Genomic DNA, 14,754 nt, shown 5'->3' with positions numbered 1-14,754 from the left:
TTTTTGCCTTGGCAAGGAATCAAAGCTGCAATAAGAAACATGTAAGAGTCCTTAGACAAAACCCTGCAGCATCTTTGCCCATTTTGGCAAAGGAACTGTGTCAACCAGACCATATACAACTGCAAGATTCAAGCAAACAAGAGAATTTCATGCAATACATGTTGCTAAGATTTCATTAAATATTGGTATGGTATAAGAGTACTCCTACCATGTTTCTGACCAGAATGACAAAACTGCTACAAGAAATACGAAACAGGCAGGATCAAAAGCATAGTGCATTAAACAAGACCTGGAAGTTCTGTTAAAAATGAGGCTGCCGCAACGCAAAGCAATAGAAATGTGAAATTCCAGCATTATAATTGCCAAAATCGCCAAAATATATGCCTGATAAAATATTTATGTATTCCATTAAGAATTGTACCTTTCTTCAGTAAGCAGAATGAACAATCCAAGGCATATAAGCACTTGTGATGAACATATTTTTTTATTATTATTATTATTTTTCGTGCTCAGCTTTTTCCTACCTGCTCTATGGCAACTCATTCAACCTGCACATTAGATTAGGTAGGGATTTCCACTGTATTTGTCATGTTCACTTTTTTTTTTTTTACTTCTCTCATGCTTGTGCAGTGTTGTACAATTACAAGTGTTTTGACTCAAAGGCAATAAATGATGACAGAAAGTCTCATGAGTTTGCTTAAACAACTAGTCAGTGAAATGCAGGAAGAACATCTGGACAGAATCTGAGTATCAGATGTGGATACTTGACATTAAAGATCACTAACTGGCCTGCAAAGAAGTACCTTCCCCTTGCTCTCAGTTCCCACTGCTTCTAGAAAACACGGTGAGAAAATAACTTAGCAGCTTCCTTGGGATATAACGAATAACAATCCTACACACACCTAGACTAACGTTTCTCTTATAGCACCCAAACTACCCAAATGCTCAACTGAGCATTCAACACTCTTTCCTAGAGGGTGATAACCTATCAAGGTATTATCTTACCTCTACATTTTGCATTCCCACAACCAGTAATCTTTTAAAGGCTACAGTAGCTGCTACATGCACAAACCTCTAACTAAATCATGCAAAAAAAAAAAAATTTAAATACATACTGTCTTAAAAAGCACTAACAATACGCTCACATTCCATAGATACAGACAATACATCTTTAGATTGAATATATACTCTACATACTTCAGGAAATGTATCTTAGCAGGAAAATACACTTTTGTGTCTCCCTTAAAAGTCTGAGTAAAAGCAGTAATAGATACATCAGATTCTTCATTGTTAAAAAAAATAAAACAAGTAAGTCACATCACAACTCTGTTCAATGAGTTGAGTATGCAGTGTTATTTTCTCAGGATATTAATCTTTCTAAAAGCATTCTTGCTCATCTTCACTGTTACCATCTAATAGCAGTAATTACTTCTTGTTCTGTTTTACCACATGTCACAGGTATTAAATTACTTTTTGTCATTGAAGTGTCTAAAAAAGATTTTCTTTAAGAAGCAATCACTGCCTAAAAGGAAGTACATGAGCTCTTGCAAAGACAGATGCAGCAGCTGTGCCCACAAACAAACCATCGTTAGGGAGGTCAGAAAACGCTGCATCTGAAGAGGCAACTGCACATCCATTCTATATATGCTCTCCTGCCTAAACACAGTGGTTTAGAAGATAGGTTCACATGTCAACTTTGTTTCACAACACTATGTAAATGATATATTTAAGTAACTGTAACTGAATTATCAGTCTTTAGCAGATCAGCTTTCATATTTGTTATAAAGGAGACTATGATACCCTCTTTATATATGAGATACCATGACTGGAAGACAAAATGGGCTCCTAAGGATAACTCAGAAAGCATAGCAGAAAATAAACATTAGGAGCTTTTATCATATACACACATTCACAGTATATCTTCATCAATTGAAGCTTAATCACCTTTTTACAATTTAGAGGAAAAGGTGGTTTTTAGGGTAGTTTAAGCCATGTATCATCAATACCATGAAGCCAACCTATCAGTTATAATAGCTCCTATAAAATACCAGAGTGAAATTGCAATAAGCCCAGAAAATGGGCTACAAATCCCAGATATGCTCAAGCAAGCACTGAACCAAAAATAAAAATAGGTAGATAGGAAACCAAGAACTAGATAACATTCATCTAATTCACGACCACTAACAGCAGAGATCACAGGCTAAGGTTTAAAGGCATCTTATGCAGCTACGAATGGCAATTATTAGATAGAGGTTTCAATGGCTATAAAAACCTTCTCTCTTAAAAACAAGTTACATTTCTAACAGTTCCTTTTTATTACCTGCATATGCAATAGAACTTACATTTCACAGAAGTACCTTAATTTGTTAAGGCAAATTAAAATTTGAAAACATTTACTGTTCTCAAACAACAAAGAAAAATCAATGCCGCAGTATTTATCAGTGAATAATAAACACGATAGTCTTGATAGTCACGATAGTCACAACATGATAGTCTCTCACATTTCTCCTTGTCTTCCCAACACTTTTCTGTTAAGAAAGGAGTAGTCTGAACTACAATAAATATATTTAAGTATTTTAAGTTAAGAAGTCAACTCTTCCTCTTCATGACTTCCTTCAAAGAAAAAAAAACTCATTACAATCTTAATTTAGGAAAAAAGCTATTGGGAAATGCAATGATTGAGATTGCATATAAAAGCAAAGACAGCTGTATTTTTTCGTTCATTTATAAACATTACTCCTAGAGCTGGAGACACCAAGAAAAAAAAATAACTCCTCCTTGTAGTCATAGCTTTAGAACAGTCTCAGTCCAAAGGAACACCTGATGTCTATGAGAAGTGTGTCACTAATCTGCTTCAAATTTTTTTTTGCATATCTTTCCCCTTAGACAATTAAACAAAAGAGAATTAGAACAATTTTTCAACATAGATTTTGGAAAGAAAAAAATAAAATTCAGTATCGTACTGCTGTAATACAATGGAAAGCGCAGCAACAACAGCAGAGTAGCAAAGCCAGAGGCTGCAGCAAGTGAGGATAAGTCCAAATGCAGCAGCCGCAGATGCGGAAACCAAGGAAAGTATCTGCTTACCTTCGGAAGGCCTCAGGTACACAAGGATCTCCAGCAAGATCCCCATGCCTCCACTGCCAATCCTCAAACAAGGACTGGGAAGGGATGGATCCTGGCTCCACCAGGTGCAGTCACTCAGTTGCACTGGATGCACCTGTGCTGCCCTAGGTTGGCCCTGCCTTCCCACCAGGGGCTCAATCACTCATTCAAGCTGTGACTTAGCATTTCTGCTACAACCACATACCCACCCTAGCACACCTTCAGTATTAGATAAACTTGAAATGAACTGGGTTTGATTTTCTTTTTAAGAGGAGAGAAACATTTTCATATACACATAGGATATACACTGAAAATTTTGTTAATTATAAGAAAACCAAAATACCTTTTCCTGCACCAAGTCTAAAATAAGCACTAAGGGACAATCTTGGACTGTTTCTGCCATTTTAGCACTCAGATATATTCTACTAAAATATAACTGTAGTAGGAAGAGTCTAAAGCAGAGAAACAGCAGTGACACTGAAGTCTTCCCTTTCCGTTACCTATCCGCAACATTAGGAAACGAGCATGAGAGGAGTATGCACTTAGAAAGGCAATAACAATGGCTCGTAGAAATGCTAGCGTCAATGAAAGGACCTACCAATGCATTTTGGTTTCCTGAAGCCTTTTTTGTGTTTCTTCCTGGCATTCCATGAAGATGACTAAATCTGTTCTGGAAACCTTCAAATAAAAAGTACAGATTCATTTAAGAATACTTCCTATACCATATAACTAAGAAAGTTTACCATTATATAAAAATCTATTAATTTAACTTTAGTTAAACAAAAATATCTTAAAATAGCCAGAAAAAAAAAGAGCACAAAAGGGGAAGTGGTTAAGAAAGGCTAAGCTGCAATGAAAATGAAGTTTTTCTGTAGATGCCATCCTGGTTCTATGCCCAATTGGCTAAATAAGCAGAACATACCAAACTACAGGAAACTGATTTTGCATCACTTACAACATCATTAGTACTAGAAAGCATTAAATCCTGTGAACATGCAGAGACTAAGGCCACTGAAAAAACTGCAAGCATCAGGAAAATAAACCTCGTAAGAATTCAAAATTCTGTGTGCAGAGAAGTAGTTTGAAGGTAATTTGACCACTGCTCACATAAAAGATCTATATTTGGATGTGAAAGGAGGTAAGGTACAATAAAATTGTGGCAGCAAGGTGAGGTCTGACAACTTCAGTCCTGAAAGAGAGTGGATCTAGATGTAAAGACAATCAAGCGCTGGAACAAAGTTACCATTGGACACAATGGATCCACAGTTGTTTAAAATAAAGTAAAAATTAGATAATACTCTTAGTAACAATCTCAATCCTTGCTCTAAACGAAAACTTAATTCTTCGTTACAAACAATAAAGCCTGACCATAAAGCAAAGCAAATGGCCAAAGAACTCCACATAAAGATTCACTTTAAACAATACTTACTAATTCTCAATGCAAACATCAAGACAACAACAAAAAGGCTATGAAAATGAGCCAAGTTTTACACTGACTTTCTAATCATTGGCAGTTTTCTGATTATTTCTGTCTATTGAGATCTCAAAAGTGACATAATTCAAAAAACAAACTGGTATCTCCAAAATGTTATCAATACTTAACATACCCAGTTTAATCTACAGACATCTTTCTACCATACCCAAGTGATTCCACAGTTCGCATATGACTGTCACTTACCTCTCCTCCCAGAATGGGACATGAGGGGGAAAGTACCAGTTAAGATACTTTCAAAGACTGGGTCAGGCAATTCTCTCTCCAGTTCTGTAGAGTCTTCTTGCTCCCACCAAGGAATGACCCCCGTAATGCCACATGCTCCACCAGATTCATTTTCATGAAACCAATCGCTCTGCTCATCATCACCTATGTAGGGAGATACACCCAAGTCCCCCAAAAACAAGGGAGGAGCGGAGAAGATAAAAATAAGATGTTACCATCAATAAACACTGACAGGATAAATTCTTTCTTTTGCTTTATAGCTGTACAACAATTACTTGTGTATGGCAATTCTATTTGGAAAATGTTTCTCAATACCATGACAAGTGTTGCCATCAATGAAAGCACATAAAATGTAATGTTTTAAAACCAATTTACAATAGTGAAAAACAATAATAAACTAGTTAATCCTTTGGCAATAACTGCAGGGAAATCCATTTAAGTTGCTGCACTTTACATATTAACAAAAAACAAGCTTTAATCTCCTGCAGGGAATTAAAAGGTATAAAACTGTGAAACTAGTTCTTTGCAGCTGATAATGGTATATAATTAGCTTAATTTCATGATTTGTATGGCTAGTAAGAGGGGAAAACAATCATGAACAGATGTGACTAAATGAAGTTAATCTGATTAAGTCCATTTAGAAATAAGTTTTGAAAAAGTTGATTTTAAATGAAAACTGACAGTACCATGTGATTGAGAATTACACTGCACTATACTACAAAGCTGGTCATTTTACTAACATTTACAGATGTAGTATTTAAATACATGGAGTCAGAGGCAAAAAGCGAGATGACTGAAAATCTGATCTTACATATGCCTCATATACAATACCAGCAATTAAAATAAATTGCTATGTTTGTTTTTAAAACATGTTCTTTTAAATAAACTAGGTAGTTGACAGAATACCAGAAAATATCTTCAAAGACAAGAAAGAAAACTTGCCATATATCCAAAAGCTACATTTCAAAGAGTGTGCTACATATTTTAACTCTGCTTCAAAATATCAAACTTTCTGCATATAAATTGTTTTTTTAATTTTTTTATTAGGCAGGACTGTGCTGGACATAAATGCAAGATTTTAGACAACTTTAAGAACAAAAGGAGTTAGTGTAAAATTTCATTGCCACTCCTTCCCATAATGGGAAAATACGAACAATAAGAATTTAAGTCTGGAGAAAAATAAAATTCAACACACTTTCTCCAAGTAAGTTGTGGCATGGAAAAGAATACTTCTCCAAGCACAGAAGAAAATGCATGCAAGTGATTGTCAGGACAAGCACTTCAAGAAAACAGAATAAGTCCCTTACTGGTAACTTGCAGATGACCTGTGATCTCTTCATATTTAACGATCTCTAATAGCAGTAAAATTAGTAAAGGCTATAGAACAGAAACTTTTAGATGGAGGAAGGGAAAAACAGATCGAAAGGGATTCACAGGACCAAACAGTAGTTATGTCTGATGACGTTTCAGGCACAATTCAGGTTATTCAGAGTACTTATTTTGATGACACCAAGCTGTGGGGTGCAGTTGACACACCAGACAAAGAGGATGCCATTCAGAGGGACCTAGACAGGCTTGAGCAGTGGGCCCAGGTGAACCTCATGAGGTTCAACAAATCCAAATGCAAGATCTTGCACCTGGGTGAAGGAAACCCCCATTACCAACACAGACTGGGGGATAAAAGCATTGAGTGCAGCCCTGCCAAAAAAGACCTTAGGGTACTGGTGGATGGGAAGCTGGACATGAGTCAGCAATGTGCCCTCGCAGCCCAGAAAGCTGACCATATCCTGGGCTGCATCAAAAAAGCGTGGCCAGCAGGTTGAGCAAGGTGATCCTGCCCCTCTACTCTGCGCTGGTGAGTCCTCACATGGAGTACTGTGTCCAGGTGTGGAGTCCCCAGTACAGGAGAGCTGTGGACCTGTTGGAGCACATCCAGAGAAGGACCACAGAAATGATCCATGCAATTGAACACTTCTCCTATGAAGACAGGCTAAGAGAGCTGAGGCTCTTCAGCCTGGAAAAGAGAAAGCTGCGAGGTGACCTGAGAGCGACCTTTCAGTATTTAAACGGGAGCTACAGGAAAGAAGGGGACAGACTTCAGCAGGGTCCGTGGTGACAGAACAAGGGGAAATGGCTTCAAACTCAAAGAGGGTAGATTAGATATTAGGAAAAAATCTTTTACGGTGAAGGCAGTGAGGCACTGGAACAGGCTGCCTAGTGATGTGGTTGATGCCCCATCCTTGGAGACTTTCAATGCGAGGCTGGATCAGGCCCTGGGCAACCTGATCTGGCTGTGATGTCCCTGTTCATTGCAGGGGAGTTGGACTAGATGGCCTTCAGAGGTCCCTCTCAACCCCAAGGATTCTATGATTCTCAATTATAGCTATTACAATTCTCAAAGGCATTCACCATTAATTCCATCCTTGTTTCACTTTGGTCAGGTATAGTTTCTTTGGAGGATGACTAAGTGTACTGAACACAGTGCTGAGGGGTTGGTGGGCTGGAAATCACACCTTTTTGTTAATTCTAAACAACAGATTAATCTGAATTTGGACGCCTTTGTTTAGATTTTCCAAATATTTGAGCAAATAAACTTTGAATATTTCGTTGTAAGATGCAAGCTCTAGTTACCTTGATTAATAAAAATACTAGTAGTAACTCAAAGTAGTTTCCTTTCATCTAGGAAAATAAGAAAGAATTTTGACATGGTCTTCACAACTGGGCTCAAGGACAGAAGTCTACCAGAGTTATGCAAATCAATTCTGGAAGAAATAGATGGAATTTAAGACTAGGTAGGTGTACTGCAGGAAAAGGCAAATAGTGGCTATGGAAGGAAATCAGTGCCCTCATTACATGTCCTACATTTCCTGTGTGGGAAAAGATGACTTTTCTCTTTATGCAGTAAGAACACTAGTACGTTAACCAAATACCAATGAAGACATCTTACTTGTTATGCAATTACATATTTTCCTAAGCATTGACATTACTTCTTGCCAAAGACAGAATATAGGACTTCAGATCTGAACCTTGTAGGTTTTTCCGACACGACAAAAGAATCCAGGTACTCCTGTTCAAAGTACATATGCAAGCTGAAAAACAACTCTGAATCTCTCTACTATTTTCAACTGGATTATCACCTTGAGATGGGCATAAGCCTATTACTGCTATTCTTATTGGGGTAAGAGCACTCTCAGACATTTTGCTTACCTACTGCTTCACACTAAGAGATCTCCCTTTTCAAAAGGGGTCAGGGAAGATCCAGTCTGTTCAATCAATTTCAGACCTTGCACATACAGAGAATACAACAGAAAGGCCTCCTTGTTCAAGAGCTGAGCAACCCAGTACTTTGGCTTTATTTCACTGAATTGGCAGTTCTCAAATTCAAAGCAGCATTTTAGCCTTCAAAATGTTTCAAAAGATGGACAACACTTCTTTTCCTCCTAGGGCTGCTAAACACCACCTCAATTCAGCTCAAGACTACATTAAAACATCACATTCTTTCAAGATACAGTAAAGTTAAAAACACCTCTAGATCTCCAGAAGCTGATCTCTGGGCCCACACATTCTCCTATCCACTTATTTAAAATAAAACACACTCGCTTTGGACCAGGACCAGGGCTTCAATAAATTACTTTGACGTGATTTATGTTCAATCATAACAAAAATGTCAAATTAATTCTAAAATTTCAAGGCACTTTAGTTCCCAGTTTAATATTGTTAACATTTTAAAAAGCATCCTGTCCTCCAACTCTTCCTCTAATATTCTCCGGTAATGCCACATGACCTCTGCTTTGATTACTACAGTTGTGATCCACAGACAATAGTTAGTATTTCAATAATTCTGTTCACATACAACAGCTTCATGTTTTTTCTGCACCTACAAAAGCTATAAAATAGCCATAATAGTTCAAAACTTTTAAAACTACACTTACTATTACACATACAGTTTATTTTATTGTTGGGAAACCACACTGACACCTGCAACTAACAGAGATGGTACGTAAGATTCAAATTAATTTATCACTAGACTTCTACTTTGTTTTTATCAGATTTATTTTCTCCTTCCTTCAGTATTTTCAGCCATGTGCAGCTCAACTCTGCTATAAATTAATTTATAGTGATGAAATAATCTTATCTCAATTCATAAGAGGGATAGAGAAAAATCTTAGCATTTTTCTTTCGGGATGGCAGTAACTATCATTAGAAAACAAGCAATTTTGGTTTTGCAGAAGGATCTCTGATATTATTTCCATGGAAGTCTTCACAAAAAAATAAAGCTGTAATGTAGATTTAAAAATGTTTGAATGAGATTCTATGTCAAGTTAATGGACTTCTAATCAAACCCATAAAATAACTATCGCAAAGTCGAGAAAAGTAACATTTTGTTGTGACAGTATCCTTCTCAAGTTTAATTATTCTTGTTCATTCTATTTATATTCAGGAATAGTATTTCAAGTCTAACACTTTCTTGACATTATCACAAATTGAATCGAGATCCAAAAAGCAAACAGGCACAAAGAATTACAGCTGTAGGGCAAGGAACCAACACCTTTCTCAAAGTAACATTGTATCAGTGAAAGAATACTGTTGCTCACTGATCCCTCCCCTTTACTCCAACCGCAAAATAAATATGGAAAACAGAAAATAACCAACATTTTCAAAAATACTATTAAAATTTTAAAATAATTTAATTCAGTACTTAAGGAAAAAATAGTGATACAAACGTATCAGAAGGCACTTCAAAAATGCGCAGCAATGGAATGCGTTAAGTCACCTTACATGCAGAAGTAGAGAACAAATGTTTTAAAAACTGCACGTCAAAAAGGAAATTCATATAGGGATGCAAATGTCAATCTTTTGTAGGTATCTCATTTTGATTTTATTATTTTCAAACATTTAAAAGGTTGTTCTAAACTTTCAAAGAAAGCCTAAATTATTCAGAAAACCTACATATCAATGCAGGTAAAATGAGATAGTTAGAATGGGAGGTATGGGCCACATAACAAAAGTTACTGCTTGCCTTGATCAAATGAGCAAAGCAGGCACACTTCTATTCCACATTCTAAGAAAGTTATCTCACTACTAAAATGTTAGAAAATAAAAAACAGAAGAAACAAAGGAAAGACAAGAAAAGACATTCCTTTAACCTAAAGCACATCTACAGAATACGCCAGGTTTTATTTTCTTGCACAAACTCAAGCAGTCTGTGGAAAAGCACATAAGAAAATATGCAGGTCACTCCAGAAGTAATGCTTCCTATTTACTTCCATGGAAATTACAACAGAAACAAAGAACACAATAACACTACTTGAAAGAGCAAATTCTCAGCTACAAAACACTATTTTTCAACACAGTCACCACCAACAAGAGCCTGCATGCTGTGCTAGTAAAAATCTGCATGGCCTTCCAGAACACGGCTTGTATTTCACGTCACTATCACCACTGCTCAGATGCACCACCCACTGCCTCATAGTGTTCACATACACTCTTCAGTCTCCACAAACATTCAGCAAGCATTGATGAATGTCAATGGATGCCCTTTTTTCTGCATGGAAGAATTCAATTCCACCTCTTTGCTTCATCTGCACTTCCACGTCAGAGGCCATTTTGTCAGATTGCCCCTCTGCTGCCATCTGTCTCACGACAGCAATATGTAATGAAATATTGGTGGGAAGGTTCAAATTCTACTTCCATACCACCAACATTCACCTCTGACATTGTGGGCCAACATAACAAAATAGGAAGCATTACTTTTGGAGCAGACCTAGTAGTTTCCAATACCATCAACTTAGAATCAATAAAGAAAGTCTTAATCACCTGAGAGATTACTTTTGCCTTATCTTTTTATATTGTCAAGAACAGCAGGTCCCTAAACTGTGAGTTTGGCAAATATGCTAGTACAGTGCAGGTAAATGAGTTGCCCTTAAAATAGCGCAGTGAAAACTGAACTTGAAAACACCAAAATATTAGAATACTATCCTCATAAAAATGTGATAAGATCATGTATACTAAAGGAAATTCTGAATCTTTACTGCATTTTAATTTAAATGCAAGTTTTTCAGAGAGGAGAGGCTTAAAACAGGGTACATCTTCTGTTGTCAGTCAGACTGATAAAATTGAGTGGTGGTTTAGTAAATGTCATCTCTAGATAAAAAAAATACATCAACTCAGGGAAAAAAAGAAGGAAAAAAGCCACATCAGAAATAGTCTGAAAGGCAGTATGATGATCACATACATGGTCTTGTCGGAAAACTGGAGTAATCAAAGAATTAAAAATTAGTTTAGGTAACTACAATATCTTCAAAATATTTCTATAAGTTTATAATATCAGAAAGATATTTTTATTTCTTAAGTTTTTTTTTAATTAAGCCATGGGCTTGGGACACCCTCTCACAACATTTCAAAATCCCTGAAAGAAAGCTCTATTCCAGCTCATTAAAATAGTAATAGCAATTCAAACAGTAATTAACTCATGAAATAACTTGTAACACTTAATGGAATTTCAACTGAGATTGTTTGAGGGGTGAAAGGAAAGATTGTTCCAATACCTTGTCTTCCCTCATCATTGGTAAACAAACCAGCATCACTGCTGCTCAGACTGCTGGATTCACTGTAATAAGAGAAAGAAAGAAACAGATCAAAAGAACAATTGATCTTTCAGTTGTAAAACGTTAAGGAGACAAGGCTGTGCTCAGATGGAACTTAAGCACAACAAAGATCAGAAAGAAAACAGGATTTTATTTTATTTTTTTAATCAAACTGCAAATATCCTAGTTCCATTAACTACAAAGTATTATTTTTGGCACATAAAACCACAGGAATCTAATGGTACCCTGACAGTAGGCCAGATGTGACTGCTATGAGGTGCTGACACAATTGATGCATTTTATTATCTGCTTCCATCAAATGCTCACTACTCCTTTCTTAAACTATGCAATTCAGCTTGATTCCACAACACCACTGCTCAATAAAACAGAAAAAATCTCAATCAAAAGCAGTCTAAGCCTTCCTTCAGCATGTGAAGTATGGGAGTCTGAAAAAAATACAAATGTTCTAAATATCACTGGCAAATAATCTGAAAAATACATTACTTACGGATTCACAAAATACTACTCTGTGAGAAAGAAAAAAGCTTACAGCACTAGTAGCAGAGTGTATAAAAATCAAGATTAACTTGAGAAAGTTAGTACGATCAATGGTCATAACACCAGCAAATGAACGTAACACCAAGGAAAAAAAAAAAAACAAAAGAAAACAAGGTACAGATCGCTCCTCCACAATTTCCGTCAGAACCTTAAAATCAGAATGTCTGTATAGAGCATGCATGCAGTTCTCTCTAAAATGTATCACAGATTCACCAGTGTACTTCGTTATTTACTGTATACATGTTGCAAAAAATATTCCATGCATCTCTAAAAACTCAGAATGTTCTTTTTTCTTTTAATAATACAGGTCACTATCTGGTAAGTTTCACATACAAGGGATTTTTGTAAATTACTTATTTACTTTCCATTGAATAGAGCAGGAAGTAATCTCTCAAAAAGTTAATGATGTTTTACTTACGGTGAAATGTAAAACAATTTGGAAAAAAAGATCAATTCACCACACATTCAAATTAAAGTTGCACATACTACTGTTACCCTCAACATTACACGCTACATGCGTCAAACCTCAAGTTCTTTTTACATTTCTCTGCTTATCAAAAAACATTTCAACACAACGTGAAACAATACAGTATCAGGAATCAATAAGCAGTGTGAAGTTTCTTGTTTTGTTCTCACATACATAAATTTGAAGATTAAATCTTCTTAATCTTTACTGCGTGTTCTGCTTACACATATTCTACGCAAGCAGAACTTGTACGTACATCTTTTACACAATATAAACAAAACAGAGACTAAAGCACTTGGCTTGCACAGATGTCCTAAGCAGAAGATGACAGATTTTACAAGTGTTGATATTGTAACCACCTTTCATGAAGGAGACCAAGACTTAAGGCCTCTGATGCTGTGAGTGCCAGTAACTTCTCTCTAACAATCACCTCAGCAGCAATTGAATTACAACGCAGATAGCTTTACTATCCTTACATTTAGTTGTGTACAATTTTACATCATACAACTCTAAACAAAAAAACATCTCCTTTACACGGATCTTTCCTGTCCACTTATAATTGTTCTTTCTAAAATGAAAGTTAGGAAATCCTTTCAGCCTTAGTATTTCTTTCATTTTTCCCCACCAAATTTTCCTATTTTTCCCTATTCTGAAAAAACATTTTTTTTTTCTTTTTTAAATACGCGATTTTAATTGTGCAATTATTATTACTGAAGGACTAGCCAGTTTGTAACAACATAACAACTTGGAGCTTTCAAAAATACTTTTTTCCCTCCTTTGTTTAAAAATAAAAACAAAAAACATTAAATCACAAAAAATTCAACACTGACATATCCCACAGCAACCAGTGTTCAGAATTCTCAGGACACAGTTAAATAGGGCTGGAGCTCCACCTGAGAAAATTACAACATGGCAGTCAATTCAATGAATAAAAAGTCACAGATTCCCTCCAGCAATAAAAAATAGCACATAAAAACTTTGCAGGAACACCTTTGATACTGAAAAAGTTTTCACAGCTTTATCTACACATTTGTCAAAACAAAGAAAAGGAAATAATCTTCTTAAGTCATCATTTCTAGCAAACTGCCCCCTTTCCCTGTTACTAATTAATCCTGCCCCAAAAACTGAGCAGTCTCTGAGCACCAACTGGCACAATGCTGGGTAAGCATCTCCTCTATTAAAGGACTGAGTTAAACTGCTCTCATTTTCAAAAGCAACAATTCTGACTTCTCTTTTTAGTCACATAAGTAACAACAACAACAAAAAAAACAAACACCAAAGCTTAATTAGAATTAAAATGTCTTCCAGAACTCCATATATCACCAAATTTGGCTGAAGTTGACATTAAGGATAAGGGAGAAAGGGAGAGAGGCTCTGATCAGAAATCTCATTTCCGGTGCTCAAAACCAACTGCACAGGAATTCATCTCCAAAATAATTTAGATACTAGCATTAAGAGCCAGAAAACTGAACCTTGAACTTCAAAGAAAAAAAAGTAGGAATCAACATGAACAGAAAATATTTTATAATAAAAAATATGATATATGCACATAGGATGAATCATGTAACGGTTCCTAGCTCCTAGGAAGATTTCTAATAATGTATTTTAAAGTACTGATCCTGGTGGAGGCCAATTCCCTGTGTCAAAGAGGGAAGTGTTCTAAAGGCTCCCTGATGAGACATACCCCGACTTCAGTGCTGAAGTGAGATGTCTGAAGCTAAACTGGCTGCCCCGTAGTACTGTTCCCTGTGTCTCAGTTACTACAACAGAAGCAATCTTTAGAAGTCAGGATTCACATTACTTTTCCAACTGCTTATGATCTGCCGGTGAGACAATGCCAGCATATAACTAAAGAATACAAATAACTTTTCAGACAATAACTGGAGTTAGTCACTTATCAATGCTGCTATTATTACAGTAACCAATCTGTCTGCTCAACACCTTGTAGATAAAATGCCTAGAAAAAAAAATCAAACAAAAACACAACCAAACAGGGACAGTAGTTCTGTCAAGCAACTGATCAAAGTTACGTGTTCTAATAATAGGAGTCTTTCTTGTTGACAGCTCTGCATTCAGAACCAGACACGTGAGATAAACATAATCAGGCTTACCAGGCCCTGCAGGTAAAGTCCCTTGTGTATGGTGGAAAAATGACTTACACCTTACTGTGTTGTCAAAATAGTACTTTCAAAACAATTACCATTGTAGTATGCCTGCTGTCTGGAATGGATGGATGAGGTGTACTGCCAAAGGGTCATCATTCCCCCATTTTTCTAATGGCAAGCTCAGGTGTTTCTGAACTGTAAATTGGTTTATGCATT

At 36.2% G+C, this 14,754-nt stretch overlaps 1 protein-coding gene across 4 annotated transcripts in view; it reads right to left on the bottom strand.

Moving 5' to 3' along the window:
• Positions 1-14,754, bottom strand: part of GPATCH2 (G-patch domain containing 2) — a 113,577-nt gene that overhangs the window by 90,385 nt on the left and 8,438 nt on the right. For 3 of the 4 annotated variants that reach the window (XM_021390231.1, XM_021390229.1, XM_021390230.1), the window contains exons 3-5: positions 11,371-11,432; positions 4,784-4,966; positions 3,704-3,783 (exon numbers count right to left, since the gene is read on the bottom strand). In XM_021390231.1, the coding sequence (XP_021245906.1) occupies positions 3,704-3,783; positions 4,784-4,966; positions 11,371-11,432 (325 nt within the window). Of the gene's footprint in view, positions 1-2,574; positions 2,614-3,703; positions 3,784-4,783; positions 4,967-11,370; positions 11,433-14,754 lie in introns of those variants that run through there. The other variant, XM_021390232.1, reaches the window with a different exon arrangement.

Source organism: Numida meleagris, chromosome 3 (assembly GCF_002078875.1).
Source record: "Numida meleagris isolate 19003 breed g44 Domestic line chromosome 3, NumMel1.0, whole genome shotgun sequence".
Classification (NCBI taxonomy): Eukaryota; Metazoa; Chordata; class Aves; order Galliformes; family Numididae; genus Numida; species Numida meleagris.
Note: the sequence above shows the minus strand (reverse complement) of the source record. Positions and strands in the feature narration are given on the sequence as shown.